General features: G+C 39.1%; 1 protein-coding gene across 13 annotated transcripts in view; it reads right to left on the reverse strand.

The window, feature by feature from the left end:
* nrxn1a (neurexin 1a) overlaps nucleotides 1-21,526 on the reverse strand; it is a 1,388,176-nt gene that overhangs the window by 661,937 nt on the left and 704,713 nt on the right. For 12 of the 13 annotated variants that reach the window (XM_055639808.1, XM_055639806.1, XM_055639818.1 and 9 more), the window contains 2 exons: nucleotides 13,277-13,480; nucleotides 7,254-7,280 (listed from right to left, as the gene is read on the reverse strand). In XM_055639808.1, coding sequence (XP_055495783.1) covers nucleotides 7,254-7,280; nucleotides 13,277-13,480 — 231 coding nt within the window. The remainder of the gene's footprint in view (nucleotides 1-7,253; nucleotides 7,281-13,276; nucleotides 13,481-21,526) is intronic. The other variant, XM_055639813.1, reaches the window with a different exon arrangement.

Below are 21,526 nucleotides of genomic sequence, written 5' to 3' on the forward strand. Positions count from 1 at the left end.
AGCTCATCCGATCTTCTCCCCACATGATAGTTTCATGCGTATCTTAAATTAGGCATTTGCTGGCTATCTTTGAGCTCTTGTACCTTGTTCAAGTTTATCATTCTAAATGCAATTCCAAATGCAGCGAGTACCAACTATGTATTTGATATTCAAGGGGATTATTTTCACTTCCACTAGTGAGCAATAATCTTGTAACAGAAGGAGAGGCAGCATTGGGACCGAGCGGAGGTGTTCGCCGATATGATCGCCAAGCCTACGCTTGGTCTCACCGATGTAGGTCCAGGTTGGTTAATGCGGACAGAGCGGTCCGCATTAACCAACCTGATCTCCCGATGGCTCAGCACTTCGACTCCTCCTCCCATTCCGAATCCGACCTTTCTGTCCTGGGTCTCCTCCATGGCCAGAGTGAGGACCACCGGAAATTGGAGGAGCAACACCTCATATACCTCTTGGGCAGTCTGCACCTTAGTGGCATGAACATTAAATTCATCAATTTCCGGTAGCCTTTGCTGTCTCCTCTGCAGCTCTCCCTCCGGCCTCGGGCAGGCCCCTCCGATTACTTTTTTCCTTTCTCCTCCACCCCCCCCCCCCCCCCTCCCAATCACTCTGAAGAAGGGTTTTGGCCTAAAACGTTACCATTTCCTTCGTTCCATAGATGCTGCTGCACCCGCTGAGTTTCTCCAGCACTTTTGTCTACCTTCGATTTTCCAGCATCTGCAGTTCCTTCTTAAACACTGTATTCTTGAGACTGCTACAACGTATTTCCAAAGTTTCAAATGACCTAACAAGTTCAACCTACAGAAAATCCTTTGCAATACTCTCGTAAGGATAAAATGAACATATGATTTCATATGAAATATATTTGCAACTGGATCCTTGCCTTCCTGACCAACAGTGCGAATAAGGGACAGATCATCCTCCATGATAATCCTCAATACTGGTGCTCTGCGCTCTGCAAGAATGAGTTCTCAGCCCCTTTCTTTATACACCCACGACTGTGCAGCCAAGTACAAATCCGACTAAATTTACAAATTCGCTAATTATACCACCATAGTAGGCTGGATATCAAATAATGATGAGAAGTAGTGCAGGAAGGTGATTGAGAACCTCATAACCTCGTGTCAAGCCAATAACCTTTCTGTCAATGTCAGTAAGACAAAGGAGGTAGTGATCAAGCTCAGGAAGTAAAGCGGTACACATACCCCAGTATACATTGATGGTGCCAAAGTAGAGATGGCTGAAAGCTTCAAATTCCTAAGAGTAAATATTACCAGCAAATTGTAAAGATTCAGAGACAGTTTCTTCTCAGCTGTTATCAGTCAACTATCCTATCACCAGCTCGAGAGCAGTCCTGAGCTACCTTCTACCTCATTGGAGACCATCGGACAATATTTAGTTGGACTTTACTGGACTTTATCTTGCACTAAACATTATTCGTAACCATAAACTAAACTAAACCACACAAAATATAGTGACACCACTAAAAGTCAAAGGAGGTGTGTAAACTTTCCAAGCATTCGTTCCAAACTTACCTTGGACTAGCCATATAGTAGCAATGGCAAGGAAAGCCTCTACCTCCTTAGGAGACTTAGGAGGTTTGTCATGTCCCCAACACCTCTCACCAATTTCTACAGATGTGCCGTTGAAAGCATTTTATTGGAATGCATCGCAGCAGGGTTTGGGAACAGCTCCATCCAAGACCGCATGAAATTGCAGAGAATTGTGGACTCAGCCCAGACAATCACACAAACCAACCTCCTTTCCATTCACTCCATTTACACTTCACGCTGCCTCGGCAAGGCCACCAACATAATCAAGCATGTGTCTCACCCTGGCCACCCCCTCTTCTCCTCTCTCCCATCAGGCAAGAGGTACACAGTGTGAAAATATAGATCCAAATTCAGAGACAGTTTCTTCCCAGCTGTTATCAGGCAACTGACCCAGCGCAACTAGAGAGTGGCCCTGAGCTACCTTCTACGTCATTGGAGACCCTCGGACAATGTTTAATTGGACTTTCCCTTGCACTAAACATAATTCCCTTCATCCTGTGTCTGTACACTGTGGTCAGTTTGATTGTAATCATGTACAGTCTTCATACTGATTGGATAGCACACATCAAAAAGCTTTTCACTGTACCTTGGCACATATGACAATGAACTAAACTAAACTGTACAAAATATGTTATATGTGTTATATCTGGACTTTCAGAAGGCTTTCGACAAGGTCCCACATTAGTATACAAACGTAAAGCACACGGTATTGGGGGTTCAGTATTGATGTGGATAGAGAACTGGCTGGCAGACAGGAAGCAAAGAGTAGGAGTAAAAGGTCCTTTTCACAATGGCAGGCAGTGACTAGTGGGGTACTGCAAGGCTCAGTGCTGGGACCCCAGCTATTTACAATATATATTAATGATTTGGACGAGGGAATTGAATGCAACATCTTCAAGTTTGCGGATGACACAAAGCTGGGGGGCAGTGTAAGCTGTGAGGAGTATGCTAGGAGGCTGCAAGGTGACTTGGATAGGCTGGGTGAGTGGGCAAATGCATAGCAGATGCAGTATAATGTGGATAAATGTGAGGTTATCCACTTTGGTGGCAAAAACAGGAAAGTAGACTTTTATCTGAATGGTGGCCGATTAGGAAAAGGAGAGATGCAACGAGACCTGGGTGTCATGGTACACCAGTCATTGAAAGTAGGCATGCATGTGCAGCAGGTAGTGAAGAAAGCGAATGGTGTGTTAGCATTCATAGCAAAACAATTTGAGTATAGGAGCAGGGAGGTTCTACTGCAGTTGTACAGGATCTTGGTGAGACCACACCTGGAGTATTGCGCACAGTTTTGGTCTCCTAATCTGAGGAAAGACATTCTTGCCATAGAGGGAGTACAGAGAAGGTTCGCCAGACTGATTCCTGGGATGTCAGGACTTTCATATGAAGAAAGACTGGATAGACTCGGCTTGTACTCGCTAGAATTTAGAAGATTGAGGGGGGATCTTATAGAAACTTACAAAATTCTTAAGGGGTTGGACAGGATAGATGCAGGAAGATTTTTCCCGATGTTGGGGAAGTCCACAACAAGGGGTCACAGTTTAAGGATAAGGGGGAAATCTTTTAGGACCGAGATGAGAAAAACATTTTTCACACAGAGAGTGATGAATCTGTGGAATTCTCTGCCACAGAAGGTAGTTGAGGCCAGTACATTGGTTATATTTAAGATGGAGTTAGATGTGGCCCTTGTGGCTAAAGGGATCAGGGGGTATGGAGAGAAGGCAGGTACAGGATAACTAAGTTGGATGATCAGCCGTTCCAGGGATATAGTCTCAGCCTATCTAATCTCTCCTTCTAACTTAAGGCCTCCATAGTAAGTGATATTTCTGTGAATCTTTTCTGCGCCTTCTCTAGCTTACTCACACTCTACCTATATCATGGAGATCTAAACAGAAAACTTGAAGCCAAGCCTATCCTCCTATTTGTATAATTTTAACATGATGCCCCAGCTCCCATATTCTGTGCCTTGTCTAATGAAAACTAGCAAACCATATGCCTTCTTCATCTTTCAGGGAACTTTCAGGGAACTACGAACTTGTACCCTGATATTTTGCTGTTCGATAACACTTGCTAGAGCCCAGCTATTCACCTCGCATATCTTGGCCTGGTTACATTTCCCAAAATGCATGACTTTGCATTTGATGAGACATTAAATTCCTTGGTCACTTTCTCAGTTGACCTTGATCCTATTGCAATCTTAGTCAACCTTCTGCATTGTCCACCATGCCACTAATTACATGATGTTTTATTTTCTTTTTTTTGTTACGATTACATTTTTACCTAACAAAATGTAAAATACAATCAGAAACTGGGCAATTTGCATCTTCATTGTGTTTAATGTCTAGATAATCACAGCTTTGTGTTCCCCTGAATATTTCCAAAGTAACACTAACAATTGGCAATCAGAAGGTTGATACGATTTCCTCTGAAAAGAAAAATGAGTTTCTTGATTTATAGGATCAGAGCCAATTGTGAAAATTGAACTAGGAGGCAGAACTTATAATAATAATTGCTATGATTCAGCTTCATGTCTGCAACATTAGATTCTAGGTTTGATTTTGCATAAGGTAAAAGGAAAATATTTCCAAGATGGAAATTTTCTTCTCTGAGTGTGAATATCACTATAAGTGGCAGATGAAGTCCAGTGCTTAATTTTCAGTATCTAATATCCAAAGTTGTACGTGTGAAAACCGGTTACTTGAAATGAAGTGTAGTCTATTAATACTGATGCCAAAAAGCAGGTTATGCTGTGACATTTAATCATTGCCTGTGCAATGGAATGAGTAACTTCATATAATTAACCTCAGCTTCAATGTATACAAACAGTGCCTGGGTCATCCCACAGGGAGGAATAATTGTTTGTTTGAAACTCACAGTAGCCTATAATCTGTGACATACTGATTATTATAATTAGGTTCTTTGAAATTTCACCTACCTTGGTCTATGGTCTGACCTCTCTTTTTTGCCCACTGAAAGAAGTTGCATAGTTAAAGGTGTGCTCACCAAGATGATATGTAGTTCAAGGGCTACAAGGACTACATCTTGACCCGTGATCATGCTTCTTCACAGAAAGTTGCAGTTGAAAATAGACAACATTGCAGGGGAATGGAGCTGAACATTTAAAATTAGTTCGGAGACCTGTAGAAAGCTGACAGCTGTCGGTGCCAGATCCAAACAGAATTTTTAGGTCAAACTGCTTTCTTAAATATAATTCATATTTGATGCTCTCCTGTGTTAGAAGGAAGAAATATCCAAGGAGTAAAATAATAGAGGAACGTTAAAGATTATTTTTTCCTAAAAGTCATATCTCAGATAGTGAAACATTGGGCTAAAGATTGCATGCCCCAGAGAAACAAATTAATGGATGTCAAGGAATGATATGACGTACGAGATAGAGAATGGAAAGATAAAGTGTCCTTGCACAATGTCAAAGCACATATTAGCCTGTGTGAACCCCCAGTAGTTGCTCTTAAAGCAGTGTTCTATTTGTGGGGAAATTGCTGCCGTCATCATTAGAACACTAAACATTGATAATGGAGGAGAGGGATTGGAGCAACACTGTCTCCCTAGTGTTCAACTGGATATCATGTTGGGTAGCATGGGAAAGATGTGGAGTGGTTGTCATCCACTCCCCCACTAACCCCCCCCAACCTCAAATAAAGTTGTCGGGCTCACCTGCAAAACACATTGTTTTGCACCATTAGAATAACAGAGAATAGGCAGCCTGTGTGAAAACTGGAGATGCCATTGAAACCTATGGTCAAGCCCTGACAACAGGTGTAATATACAGACACGGTGAGTCAAAGATCTGCTTCCATACTATTTGACTCTGCAAATCAACTGATACTTCCACTACTGCCTCCCTAACAAACGTTGTTAAAGATCTGCCCCATAAAACAGTACAGCCGGGCCTTCTTCCCAGTCTGCGTGCCAAGGCCAAAATTGCGATCATGTTAATCTTGCAGATACATGCTGCAGTGCTGCAGCAGCGGCATGTGAAATATGATGTAAGATAATTGATTTCACTGCTACTTACGGACTGGCCTACCTGCCGAGGCACATCACGTGCACAGAATCGTGCGATTCAAATTCCCACCTGGTGGCATGTGTATTAGGTATGTTCAGTTACAAGTTTACAAGCAATCACAATACTGCATTAATAAATGCTTAATGCATTAATTTTAGATCATTATATTGTGGTATAGACCCACAGAACCACAGTAGGTTTATATGTTAACACAAATTATTGAAGGTAATCTGAACATTAATTTTTACAACTGTTACCAAGTTGTCTAATTTGTCCATATTATCTGTCCAATCTGTCCTCCAGGTGCAAATATTATCACCAGTGGTTAAGAAAATATGTAAAGGAATTAGTATTTCCACAGGTTCTCCTGGTAATAACTCTTGCAAGACCACAAAGTACAAAACCATAACACTGTCAGCAGATATTGAAATGTTAAAATGCTCACCAAGAAAATAGTGCACAGCCATTGAGATAACTAACAATGCAGTTGACATTCACAGTTTGCCCTGTGAAATAAATGTACCTGAAATATCCATTATGGGAAAGTATTTCCTCTCCTTTAAAAATGAAACTGGTGGGATACCACACCTAATTCTCATTTAGTTTTTTCTTCCAACAAATTTCAAATGCATATGCACTTCCTTACCACTTAAAACGAGTGACCGATTCTCATAACTTTATCTTCAGTTAGTTTGTACACTTGTGCATTAAGTAACATGCAGGTGATCACAAGAACTATTTCAAGAGAATTGCTAAAAGACAGTATTGTAAATAGGATTAATTAATAACTATTGGTAAGCTGTTGTATCTTGGCTCTTCTGTTTTCAGAACTGTTCAGTCTGCTTAATCGGTGGCAATGCAGTATCAAATTTATGCAATCAGAAAATGATGTTAATAATAGAGCACAAATGTAATGTTTTTAAGTGTAGAAATATGTTAGTTCACAGCATTCATGTTAAAATACATCCTTAACTAAACATTATTAAGTGAAGCCATTAGGTGATTTGATTCTCAGAATCCTCATGGCAATCTTTAAATCTATAAAATTGTTTGCTAGTGTCAACAAGTGTAATTATTAGAAAAGTCACAATCCTTTCTCTTTCTACATTTCAGAATCCTTAAAATATCATGCAAAGAAGTTATTTTCTCCATGCATTATCTGAAATGCATTTAAAGTGGTGGCATGCATGTTGTGTTAATCTAGCTCTGTTAGTTTCTCCATCCCATCATTGATATGCAGCAAACAGGGTGTAAAAAAATATTTTTTTATATGGATATTGAGAATATCCACATCTAGAAAAGACCAATCACATTCAACTTTACAAATATTCATTATGCTATCTTACTTTGCTGGAATTTATTCCTAAGCAACAAAGACCTGCATATTTAATTAAATCTCTGCACTTATATTTGCAATTACATACACAATTCACTGAAAATATCTAAACCTGTTTGCTAAATATTATCAAATCTGTGAAAGTCTTTTTCTTGATGAAAATGTGTCAGAACATTTTTTAACACCCTGGCAATTATCCGATACTATTCTAAGCCTAAACAGTTGTAGACATTCTAAATTTCTTACAATACAATTGAATCTATGAAGAGGTACTTCTACTTTGACAAATTGGTTTAAAAGTAGAACAGGAAGAGTGAAAAAGCTTTGAACAGCAACTTACTGTTATTACAGTTAATCCTGATACAGTCTAGATAGGGAAGAATAGATGAAAAATGAAATTATATCCTTCAAGGTATTAGCTGCAGACATCCAAAATAATTACATTCCACCCTTCCGGGGACAGACACACGCAAATGTGGCCATTTTACTCTGGACTTTCCTATTTATTATCAAAAAATCTTAATAACAGAATGGCTTTTGAACCATACAGTCTTATTATTTGGCCTACTCCATGTCTTTCATTAAATAAAACATAAGATGGCCATCTGCAAACACCAGCTACATGATTTTCAAACCCAGATGAAATATTATTTTTGTCATGTCAAAGATACTTGACCCAGGCAAGCCACAAATCTTTCCTCATGTGTGAAAGAACACAGCTGTCCACTTAGAAAATAAGCAGTGCTCCGTCATACTGGGGTGCAAGTAGTAAATTGGCAAGATCAAATGTCTTTGACCACTGTTAGATTCTTCAAAGGCTTAAAACAGAGACTACGTTTACTTTAGAAATTAAACCTTAACTTTCATCATCAACTTATTATCATTGAAAAAGTGCACATTTATCATGCATTTGTGAGAAGGAACTTAAAATAATAAATGGTATATTTTGTGAATAAAAGCTCTGAAGCCAAATTTACCTAATGCTTAATAACACTAACATTTAAATCTATATTCATGTTTTATGTTGTAGCCATTAAAAGGCTCAACATATTCTCCATTTGCATGCTAGAGAAATATTAACAAAGACTTCTTGTCAACTATAAGGTAGATAAAATACTTATGAGTTTCATACCTTTGACAGCACAATATTACTGTGCATGTGTAGCATTTGATTAAGATTATTTCAAATGCCCTTGAAGAATTTCAATCGTATAAATTCCAGGTTCATTTTCATGTAGCTGAGTTTGTCATGTGTCGTCAACCGCAACAGAAAAGTGGTCGCAAACAGCCAAAGGCCAAAGTGTGCACACCTCCTTGCAAGAAATGCTTTGCTTTTGAACACCTCAACAATTATGTTAAAACACTGATTGTTAAGGAAGGAAATCTGTATGTTTGGAGTAAGACAACAATGATAACACACAAATCCAAAAGGAAATGCATGTGGAAATCTTGTTATCGAACCTAAGGGTACAGAGTGCATTAGCCATTTTTTTTTTAAAATAGTGTGTCTACCAGTACATAAATTAATTGTGTTTTTTTGTCATTTAAGTGTTTTATTGCATGCTGATTGCCTATTTCAGTTGGAGCTCATTAAAGCCGTGCCACAAATAGGCAGTCCTTTATTGGATATCAAACCTGTGTGTCTATCACAATGAAGAAAAATCTCCTAATGTAGAAGAATAAAAAAAATTAACATGAAAATACGATTCAACTGGAGATCTGTGATGTGTAAATATCTGTGGCTACTTTAGGACTAAAACATTGGACAAAAAGTAGTTTCACTAAACTCGTGTTTTTTGGGGGGTAAAGAGTATTAGAGTAAATTATATTCAAGATCTTTCACTTTTGTTTGAGTTAATTCATTTCGATGCTCTTTTGGCATGATATTGGTATTATTTGATCGACAGACCCCTTGGATTTGCATTTCTTTTAAAGAAAAGAAGAATTTTTCCTTATAGTTTCAGAAAAGGATATTGGCACAAGGGAAATCTATTTTCCTCAGTGCTGAATGACTTTGATTCAAGTGGGAGTGAATTCTTTCCATACAATCTTCAAATGGAATTAATTTTTAATACTGACGAATTCTGACAGTATACCTGGAGGGAATGGCAAAAACTGTGTTTGGTAATGAAAAACAATGATACACAGATAATTGTTTTTCTCTTGAAATGATTTTGAGTAAACTATAATGAAGAAAAGATTCAGCTGGGGGTCAATAGAAAATAGACAATAGGTGCAGGAGTAGGCTATTCGGCCCTTTCGAGCCAGGACCGCCATTCAATGTGATCATGGCTGATCATCCCCAATCAGTACCCCATTCCTGCCTTCTCCCCACATCCCCTGACTCCGATATTTGTAAGAGCCCTATCTAGCTCTCTCTTAATTGTTTATTAAATTGTTCATTTAAACTATCTGAACTAAAGGCTATTAAAATCTTCCAAAACAAATATCGGGTCGTGTAATAATGTTTGAAATGTTTTCATAGATTTAAAAGAGAATCCTCTCTTGATAGCTCGTAGTTAATATGCAAGCACTATGATTCTGACTGAAAAGCTTGAATTGAAATCACTGTCGCGAATATGGTTATGATCCAGAATGATCTCAAGGAAAAGAGAGAATTTCACATCTCATTCTCCATTAGTCTGTCACACATCCAGCCATTTTGAAGGGATCTTTAAAATCCACTAATGGGAAAACAATCCAGTGAGGAAAATTATACCCTGGCATAACGATAAGACAGAATTCCTCCTCATAGGCTCCAAAGCCACACTCAGCAAAATCAATAACCCCACTCACCATCAACGCCACCACTGTCTCCCCATCTCCCCAGGCCCGCAACCTTGGCGTGATCTTTGATTCCACCCTCTCCCTTGAGCCTCACATCTGCCATGTCATTAAAACCTCCTTCTTTCATCTCCGCAACATTGCCAAACTCAGACCCTCTCTCACACCTCCCGCTGCTGAAAGACTCACCCATGCCTTCATCTCCTCCCGAATGGACTACTGCAACTCACTTCTCCTTGGCATCAGCTCCACTTACATCAACCGACTCCAACTGGTCCAGAACGCAGCCGCCCGACTCATCACCCACACCAAATCCAGGCATCACATCACTCCAGTCCTCAAACAACTTCACTGGCTTCCCATCTCCCACCGGATCACCTACAAAATCCTGGTCCTCACCTACAAAGCCCTCCACCATCTGTCCCCCCCCCCCCCATATCTCACTGACCTCCTCTCCCCTTACCAACCCTCACGGTCCCTCAGATCCACATCAGCCGGTCTCCTCTCCATCCACAAGTCCAACCTCCGCAGTTTTGGGGACAGAGCCTTCTCCAGGGCAGCTCCCAGGCTCTGGAACTCCCTCCCCCAACTGATCCGCAATTCCGTGTCCCTCACCATCTTCCAGCCCCGCCTCAACACCCATCTCTTCACCTCTGCCTATCCTTAGCCCCACGTCCCCCTCCCTTTTCATCTGTGCATTAATTGCCTCATATTGTGTTTTGTATTGAATTCTGTCTTTACTTTGTGTACTAGTCATGTCTCTACTATTTATTTCATTCCCCTTACATGTTTTTCCTCTACCTGTTAAATTTTTGTAAGGTGTCCTTGAGACTCTTGAAAGGCGCCCATAAATAAAATGTATTATTATTATTATTATTATTATTATTATTATTATTGTATTATAGTAGGCCCAGAAAAAGGGATGTCTTCTTTTCAGTGAATCTATTCTATCTGTTTGCAGAATGGGATGCAAGTAAGCAAAGGGGCCATTGCTGTGCAGCATATTACCAGAGAAATGTGTTTTGCAATCAATATATGCGAGAAATTATTTATTAATTTAGGTGGTCTACACTTTCAATACAAGTAAAATGGAAACATGTCAGATTTCATCAGCATTGCAATTTCATTTTCATCAATCCTATTGTGAATGTAGGGTATAGAAATGCAAACGCATTCATCACATGAATTAAGCAATCCAATATTCTCTTTTATGTATATACAGACAGTCCTCAGGTTACACAAGGGTTCTGGTCCTGAGAACGGCCCATAAACTTAATTTTCTATCAGATGGAAACCATAATTTCACCAAAAACCAAGGTGTGTGTAGCTTTTACAATCTGATACATGGACTTGAAAAGACAAGATATCCAGCCAACAGGCTGATGAATGTTGTTTAAAGTGTAATGTTAAATTAATTTAAATTTTAAAATGTTACTGTCATTGATTTGCTGAATTTAGACTTTCCATCAGTTCTAAACCAAGGCTTAACTGATGTTTGAACCAAGATCATTGGGGTGTTTTTGATTGTTAGTTGATCCGAGGAAGAAATATCAAATTATTTTCTAGTGGGATGGCAATATTTCCATTTCCCTCCATTATGTGGACTAACAAAAGTAATGGACCAACGGCATCCTCTGATTTCTTTCCACGCAATGACCGGGAAGAAGTAAGTTAGTTTTAGTTTTGGGGAAAAAAAGTTCAGTGTTTTTTAGGGAAAAAAGGTTCAGTGTCTTTTAAGGTTGCAGTGATTTGTTTTAAAAGGGTGAAGAGCAGCCATACTTATTTTTGGGAGGCTATGTGTAAAGTCTCACCTCCACTAGTCAGGTCTGCTGTAACCAAGGGACTACCTTTATTCCTTCGTTGTTCCCATCTTTCTAAATAAAAGTGACACCTGAGACTAAAGCAAGCATTTTCACTGAAAAAGAGGCTGCACACTTTTGTTCACATGGCTGCTTGCTAAGGGCCGCAGACCTTGGCCTTTGAAGGGTCGTGTCCCATCTTTTGATCCAAACGTAAGTGCATAATCATCACGGCAATATAATAAAAATGAACTTGTGAAAGATAAACATGATAGTATAAACCATGGTGAAAGCTGTATATGTTAAAAATAAAATAATGAAAGCAGAAGCCCATATGATTATTCACATGTTGGAAAACTAACTATTCTACTAACTTGTTCAATTAGAAATGTCTATTTACTATATATATGTATTTATAAATATATATAATAATATCATTCCAAGTTTCTCAGCTATGTATTGCTTACAAATTTAGAGAAGTAATATGCTGCTCACTTCTAATAAATTATAAATGCAATTTTAGTTGAAGCATGATATTTTAATGTTTTGTCTGGAGTTGGATATTGCGAGCTTTCCCTCTAATCTACCATCATCTTAAATACTGCTTTGCATTTGCAATAAAATATCTATGAAGTTGAAAGGACTTGGCATTGCTGGTAGTTCGTAATCTGGACCCAGCAGCAAGATTACAGAGTGAAGTTGCCTATTTCCTTCGCTCCATAGGTGCTGCCTCACCCGCTGAGTTTCTCCAGCATTTTTGTCTACCATCGATTTTCCAGCATCTGCAGTTCCTTCTTGAACTTACAGTGTTGAAATGTGTATTTTTTAAACCACAGTGGTATGAATAATGTTTATAATGAATAAACCTTGATAGTGGAGAGGATATTCCCCCTAGTGGGAGAGTCTAGAACCAGAGGCCACAGCCACATAATAAAAGGACATGACTTCCGAAAGGAGACAGGGAGGAATTTATATAGTCAGAGGATAGTGAATCTTTGGAATTTACTACAACATAAATCTGTGAAGGCCAAGTCAATGGATAATTTTAAGGCAGGTTGACCGGTTCTTGATTTGTAAGGGTGTCACGGGGTTTGGAGAGAAGGAAGGAGAATGGGGTTGAGAGGAAAAGATAGGTCAGCCATGATTGAATGGGGGAGCAGAGTTGATGGACTGAAAAGTGCAATTCTGCTCCTATCACTTATGAACTTATGAAGTGCTCCCCACAAAGGCACACTCACACAGTTATGACATACTCAGCAAATCAGTAAGAGTTAGAGTTAATGGTTCAGGTAAAGTTATCGATCTGGAACATTAACTGTTTGCTCTCTTCACAGATGCTGCCAGACTTGCTGAGTACTTCTAACGTTCTGTATTGTTAAGTTAGATTTCCAGCATGTGTTCAGTCAATTGTGACGCCAAAGAACAGTTTGGTGTTGTGAGGGAGATCAAAAAAAACTTACAACATTTTAAACAGATGAGCTTCTTGAGCATAAAGTATAGAAAGATGTAAAACATGAAATATTAAGAAATAAATGTTTCTGAGGAAGAAATTTATACTTTATAGTCTAAAAAAAGCATATGCAAATAATGCTAATTATGGCTTTAGTAATGTTTCAAAAGATGGGTTTATAACAATGTAACAACAACATTCTTTGCATCTTCTTGTTAAGTCACTTTTTGAAATTGTCAAACAGATTTTGAAAACAACACCATTAACCAAATAAAAGATCTGTATAAAATGTATAAAGACATGATGATGCAAAGCACTAATGAATGTTACCTAAGTTGACCGTAAGTTTGACACGGCCACCATCCAGTTCCAATCTCAGAGTATCGGCTGAATCTCTGGACGTTGTGGCCATTAAGATCCCATAGGCTCGTTGGGACATGAATCTCAGTGATACATCTTCTGCTTCCGTATGCATTACCACAGGCAGCTGGATTTTCATAAACTTGCTTCCGTCATAACTCAGTATTGTTGCTTCTGTTAAAAAAAAAGATAAAAACAATTGAAAGCAGTTCTCTGTATAATGATTAAAGTATAAAAAATATTTTAAAAAGTAAAATGTCATTAAGTACCGGCATCTTTACCTAACTTAGTATCCAAGTTTAGGGTTAATAACCAGCCTTTTATATTGTATTCAGTTTTTATGATTTAAAATCTGAATTCAGAGAATGATTAGAAAAGGGAACAAGGTGATTTGCCCACTGAATCGTTACTAGTTCCAAGTCCACCTCTTCTACCATCTCTCCAACAGCCCTACATTTTCTTTTCTTTTTGATATTTATTTAGCTCATTTTTGATGACCATGATTGAATCTGGCTCCATTAACCTAGCATTTCACAATTTAAAAAAAATGATGCACAATATTTGGTGATAATGAAGTGGCCTCTTTTGCAACTGGAAGAGCAAGTGAGCCTGAGCGATACCCCCCCTGAACACTTCTACGCTTCCAGAAAATGCTGGGTATACTCAACTGAATAAGCAGCTTGTGAAAAGAGAGAAAATTAGTTAGGGGCTGTCCCACTTGGGCGACCTCATTGGCGAGTTTAGAAGAGTTTAGGAGAGTTTGAAAAAATTATGTTGAAGACATCCTTCGACTATGTAGAAGACCTCCTTCAACCTCTTTGGACTATGTTGAAGACCAGCTACGCCTAGCTACGACTAACTTTAGGAAAATAGACACCGAATAGTGTAGAGTGAAGACGACCTCCTTCGATCTTCTTTGACGTCCCTTCAACCTCCCTTCGACTATGATGAAGACTATCTATGACTACCTTCGACTACCCTTGATTACCTATGACTAACATGCCAACCTACTACAACCTACTAGCATCAAGGAGAGTTACGAAGACCTCCTAAGACCTCGTCTTGACCATGCTGTGAGAATGAGTCGAGGGCAAACTCGCCAGAACTCGCGGATTAGTTTGCCCAAGTGGGACACAGGCCCTTTAACATTTCAAGCTAATGAGCTTTCACTCTGACAATGAAAATCAGATTTTGCACGGGTTTGTGCTGAAAATTGTTACGACTTCTCAATCTGTAAACGATTACATAATCCTGAATTTACATCTCTTTAATTCCCAATCCTACGGCACCCTGATCGGCCTCTCATATTTTTCTAACAAAACCCAATGTAAATTTGAACACTTGATCGTCCAACTGACCAGCAGCCTTAACATTAAATTGAACAGTTTGAAATGATCAGCCATCCCTTCGATCTCAAATATCCGGTATTGACATTTTTCTCATTGTCTAGGTACACCATTCCAGACATAACTGCATTTATTCATTTGCTTTCACCAGCCCCATCATTTTCTCCATTATATCTTTGTTGCTTGCCACCATTCCACAAACCGTCATTTATTTTCGTCACCCACCACTCAGTAAAACTGCTTTCTTTCTTTCGTTATTTTCCTCGTTCTGAATAAAGGTCATCAACCCTAAATGTCAACTCTATCTCTACAGATGCATTTTTGGGCATCATTATATTTCAGATTGATAGCAACTTTAGCATTTTGTTTTTTAATTATAATCGATGCCTTTTATAACCTGGTTGGCAGCCCACAAAGTTTATTCCATCCCTGTAGCTACTCTGTCTGCTTGATTACATTACTGTTGGTGGTCACCACCAATCCTTCACTGATTGTACCAGATTGAAAGTTATTTGGTGATAGGGACAATCAGCATTATGGATGTGCAGAATCTTAGTGGGCTCCGAGATGCAAGATAGGCATCAAATGCCCTCTCATTGTTGGTGACTGCAAATCTAGTCATTAACAGTCACACGTTTAGATCCACGAGGATCCTGTGGATAAACCAGCAATTGGATGTCACTCAGGAGCTTTGACATTTAGTCATAATTAACTCACACCACCCACATCACTTATTACTCAAATGTAGGTTTTCAGAGTAATGGTATGCTTGCTTTTGTCATCTTGCTTTCACCTTTCAAATGAACAAGTAAATTGTACTACTTTGTAACTACATTTTGGATTTATTTTATTGTATTTCATCCATGGAACAGTATGACTGTCAAATGATACTTGAACATTCTTGAAGAGAAAAGGCATTTTCCACCTGTTAAAAACTCAAGTTTGTTGGATGAGTGTCCAAATGCCTGCATATGCTTGTGTTTAACTGTGTGAGACTACATTTGTGATACAATTACAGTGTTTAAAAGGGATCTGGACAGGTACTTGGAGAGGAAAACTGTGTTGCACTTTTTGCTTAATACTGGAAATGAGACTAGCATAGGTAGGCTTCACAGTTCGCATGGACGAGTTGGGCCAAATGGCCTCTTTCTGTGCTGCTCAACTCTATTTCATTATTCACGTATGATTGTCATTAAATGTGGCTCCATATGCAAGAATGAATGTAACTGTATATGGCTCTGAAGAAGTCTGAAGAAGGGTCTCGACCCGAAATGTCACCTATTCCTTTTCTCCAGAGATGCTGAATGACCCGCTGAGTTACTCCAGGTTTTTGTGTCCTGCTTCCTTGTAAACATGGGAGTGTGTTACAATATGCTGCAGGGAAACAATTCATGGACATGCTCCATGATAATCCCAATAATCCCTGCTCGTCAAATGCCACATGCTATTTCTCTTTTTAATGCTGCATTTTTGAGCTCAATGGACAACTCTTTCAAGATGGTATTGTGATTTAATAACTATGCTCTGTTACAAAAAAAGAGACACATGGGCATCAGAATTCACTTTTACATATCCCCCTTATGGCAACAACATCCTTTATACTTTGTTTTACTATGAGATGATATCAATTTCATGCACTTCAAAAATTTATGGATATAGCTTTATAAAATGGTCCGTGAAAGGTTGGTGCTAAAGGGAACCATGAATTAATACAAGTGGAGGCAATGTTTCTATTTATTCTCTACAAAGCATTGCAAATGACACTGACAAAATCAAAATACCAGTAAATGTGAAATATGCTGGTAACACTCAGCACCTCAGGCTGCATCTTTTGAGAGAGTAACATTATTAATGTTTCAGGTCAGTGATGTTCATAAAACTGTTAAAGATCAACAGCTTTCATGCAAGTAAAGAAGCAAGGAGTGCAGAGGAAGCTATAGAAGAAATGGACCAGTCTATTTATTATAGGGTAGAGGGAGCATCTGAGAAAAGTAAAAGCAATGACAGTATAAGGCAAAACAGGATCAGAGTGGTTTGAAATTGATAAATAAGTTGGTGAACAAACTGGACACTCTGGTGTTTTTACAGAATTGATCACCAAACATTAAATCTGCATTTGATTTTCTTAATGCAGATTTGAGTATGTTGCGTTCAACAGTACAATATGCCATACAGAACAAGACACAAAGTAAATTGATGCATTGCACTGGAGGTGTATTTTGACTCTGGTTTGGAAGAGGCATCATAATGAGGTAAGTGTTATATCTACTCTGCAACCATGGAAGATTATGTGGGGAGAAAAAGTCTGCTTTATATGTGTTACAGTATTGCAGCATAGGATTGTTTGGGATCCTTCTACAGATTTGATCCAGGTGCACATTTCTTCCTGTTTCTGGTCCACCACATTATGGTCCAAAATATCTTGTTCCTTTTTATCAGATTTTCAATACTTCCTTCTAGGTTTTTCAGTTGCAACCCCACGTGCACTTCCCCAGTTCCAACCGTTGATGTATATATTGATTTATCCTTTTGTTTGAAAAATGATCACATTTTGCCCTTTAATTCAACCTTTTCACCTCAAACTTTCCATGCACCCTCTCCCTACTTTTAAGCACATGCTTAAAAGTACTCATTTGTATTATTAATTTATTCTAATGAAAGGCAGTGATCTGAAATATTATAACCAAGGAACTGCAGATGCTGGTTTACAAAAAAAAAGACATGGTAAGGGGGAGTATCTCACCATGTCAGGTTGCATAACTGGAGAACATGGGTAGGCGATGTTTCCGGTCGGGATTCTACTTCAGAATGAATCCATATTCTCCAGAGATACTGCCTGACCTGCTGAGTTAATCCAACACTCTGTGTCTTTATTGTTTCTCACTCTGCAAAAGCAGCCCAAATAATGCTGCAACTGCTTTCCATGTAAAAACAGTCATCTTTTCAATCCAAAATAATGTTTTTTGAACACTTCATGATTCCTTGACAAACCCTTTAGGAACATGTGTTGAGGAATATGAACGTTTAACTATGTTATGCATTTGAAAATGAATTGTTGCTCAGAGTAAAACATATTGATGTGCATTCCTGAGTTTATGTATGTCAATCAGAAAATGTCACCAAATACTTATGGGCATGAGTCACCCTGATGCATTTAATGTTCTTTTACATCTGAGACAGCATAGTTTTTTCAGTACGTTCCTGGAATGGGTGTCTGCGTGATTCAATCAATAGCTTGCTTTCAACCTTAGGGTCCCACCTCTGTACTGAACTAACCACAATTATCTGTCTCCCTCTTCCCACGATGGCCTTCAGCTATGCCCAAAGTCTTGACTGCTTGATCTACCTTATGATCCCCACCCGCCCACACCATCTTACGATCACTACCGATATCTAAACTGCTGGACTCCTCCTATCATATGTGCATGCTGGATTCTGATACCCCCTTATCTAACTTCCCCCATGCTAGTCGTAAGCTTGTATGGGCTTGTGACAATGTTAAATTGGCCTCCAAACTGAATACCATGCATCTCCAACCAATTGCACCCAAATGCCTACACTGTGGGGTCAATGACCAAAACTATTGGGTACATCTACACCATAAAAAAATAATCTCCACCTTACATGAGCTTCGTAATGGCATGAAACCCATCGTTCTAATTAACACGTCAACCTCAACACCCATTGCAGGAAAAAACAGCACCAAATAAGGCTGTATCTTATTATCCTGAATTTTTCAATATTCCTTGCCACAATGTTGCAGCTCACCTTTAACAAACCTCAATACTGGAGCAAATCTTCAAAACTGATAGGGAACTGTTAAATCAAGAAAGACTAAGCTCAAGAACCAAGAATCTCAATAACTGAGCTGCAGTATGCAGATGCACACATGTTATGGAAAACTCTGTCATCATCAACTCAACTAATAAAGCATAGGAGATGATACTTATATTCAGCATCAGCAAGACAAAGCATCTGTCTGAAAGACCGTCACCTATCCATATTCTCCTGAGATGCTGCTTAATCCGCTGAGTTACTCAAGCCATTTCTGTCCTTTAATAAGCAAGACAAAAGGTTCCCTCTACAACAATAAATGTTCATCGCAAGATATTAGAATCTCTTTTCATATCATCAGTCCAACTTATTAGCATGGACAGACATCAGTGATGAAATTGACCATTGCCTTCAGAGTTCCAGCACAGACATTGGTCAATTGAGGAAAAGGGTATTTGAAGATGAAGACCTCAAACCTGACATTAAACCCACACTCTACAAGAATGCAGCAAGTCTTGACCTCCTTTGTGCTTCTGAGACCTGGACTACCAACAGCAGATATCTCAAGGCAGTAGAAGAACATTCAAATGAAGGATAAGTGAATCAACCACAGTCTCCAAAAGGACACAAAGTGCCGGAGTAACTCAGCAGGTCAGCCAACATCTCCGGAGAACATGGATAGGAGACCTTTCTTCAGACCGAACAGTGTCTGTTCACAACCCAACATCCCTAGCACTGAGGCCCTAAATATCCTCACTCAATTCTATGGGATAGGTCATATTATTCACGTATCTGAATCCAGACTCCCAAAATAATGCCCTATTCCAAGCCATATGCAAGCAGAAGACGGAATGTATCACCTCACAATCTACTTAATTGCTCATCCCATCAAGCAACTCCTGTCCCTTGTCTGGAACAGTTTACGGTTCCTACATTAGCCTGATCAGTCACCGCAAAATCCACATAACTAGAGTAAAAACAATTCATTCTCAATCCTGATGGATTGCCGAAGAAGGTACATCCATTTAGCACATCCATTAGAATGCATTAGAAATTCCAGGCAATGTATTTTGTTAAATCGTGGGTGGAGATACTGCACGTGTCCTGAGGGAAAGCTGCCTAACGTTTTATTCATATGAAAAAATGAAGATGTATTTCCAATCTATGCAGCCAGAGTATATCTTGAAGATGACGTCTCTTCTGTAAACCCCAACGTTCAGTGGATCAATATCTAATCTATTTATTTCCCAAGCAATGGTAGCAGATCAGAGTTTAGGTCCACTTGGTTGGGGTTATCCATTAAGACCCAGACATGCCAAGTCCCACACTTCATATTTTGGGGCGGAAGTGGAAAATGTATGCTTTCTTTCCAAGTGGGGCAGCAAAGAAGAATGAATAAAACTTGATCCAATGATAGGGATGATCAAGATGAATGGAGACCTGGCCTTGCTAGTGTATTTTTATCATTACATATTGGTGGACATGCAACAACATATAACATAAGAGTGTTATTCCTCGCATTCAAGATCAATTGGATGCACCATGATCAAAACAGAGGACATGTTGTATCAGAAAGAAAAAACATGCAGTGTTATCTGAAAATTATGATGTGTGATTAAAGTTGGGAAAGTAACAAAGGCTGTAAAATGGAAGCAATTGAACTCAAAAACATAACTTATCCTCTGCTCACAATAGGAATTAATCAACACAATTACAACAATATATCTGTTAACAACACCTACAACAAAACCATCTGTAAGCAGTGACAATCTCATGTTTAACAGTGAAAAATGAAGAAAAGGGATCCAATGCTGCAACATCTGTCTTCCCATCTGCTGGTTTCAGCTCAGCCCAACATTTTGCCACAGAATACTAAAACCTACTGATGTAAATACATTTCATATACCTGGAAAAGCATGAAAGGAAATGTGGCTTTGTTGCAATAACCCAAATTGTCCACTCCCCAGGTACTTGTCCCTGCACCAGCAGGCGATGTACAGTAGCACCTATCCCTGCATCTCCTCTGTCAACTCCACCCAAGGACCTTAGTAGTCCTACCCAAGAGGTTCACATGCACTTCTTCAAACCTCATCTTTTGAATTTGTGCTTCCCATCTGGATCGCTTCACATTGGTGAGACAAAGTTAAGACATGCAATAGTTCTGCCGAACACTCTGTCCGCCAAGGTCTGCTGGATCTCCCAGTTGCAAACCAACCTGGGCATTCTCCACTGTCAGAGTGAGGTCACACCCAAAATGAAGGAATATCACCTGATATTCTGCTAGGTTAGCTGACAACCCAACGGTATGAACATTGAATTCTTCAATTTTAAGTACTATCCTCCTTCCCCCTCTCTAACCTGTGCCCCCCTACACATTCTGGTGCGCACCCATTTTTCAACTCTCATGTCCTTCTTTCCCCTTCTCCCTACTCTCCCCTGTGCCCATCTTCTTAAATCCCACTCTCTAGCTTTATCTTTCCCTTCTCTTCTCTTCCTATCTGCACCCTTTTATCACATAACCTATACAGCAGGAAACGCATCAAAGTAAAGACAGACAACTTAGAAAATCAAATAGGTGGAGTCTGAGATACTCAGCAAACAGAGAAAATAGATTCTGAAAAAAAAGTGTGACAAATGAAATAATTAATGTGGAGCCTGATTGTCTGTCTTGGCCCAGGTCAGATATGGAGAATGGGGGGCCAGATGGTACAGCAGATGACAAAACAGGTTGACAGCAGAGGAGGTAAATAAGGAACAACAAGCTCAGCAGTGTAATGAAGCAGAATTAGTGCATTATGATTTTTTTTTACAGTTTAAAATCTCAAATGGATTAAAATAAATTAAAATCAGCACATTAAATTGAGACTCATGAACGAACAGGGGCTGCTAAAATTTATAATCACATAATCATCCACATCTATTCCAGTTTAGAGAAGCAGTAAGTAACTGCATGAAATGAAAACAATGACAATGAGTCATTCATTCGTTTACCTCTGCCACAAGAGAAATCCATAGGGGTATGACAGATGCAACTAAAATTACTTTGTTACTGGCCTCTGATCCTTGTTATTATACCAAAGGGAATAATATAAATATAAAT

Source organism: Leucoraja erinacea, chromosome 8 (genome assembly GCF_028641065.1).
Source record: "Leucoraja erinacea ecotype New England chromosome 8, Leri_hhj_1, whole genome shotgun sequence".
Taxonomy (NCBI): domain Eukaryota; kingdom Metazoa; phylum Chordata; class Chondrichthyes; order Rajiformes; family Rajidae; genus Leucoraja; species Leucoraja erinaceus.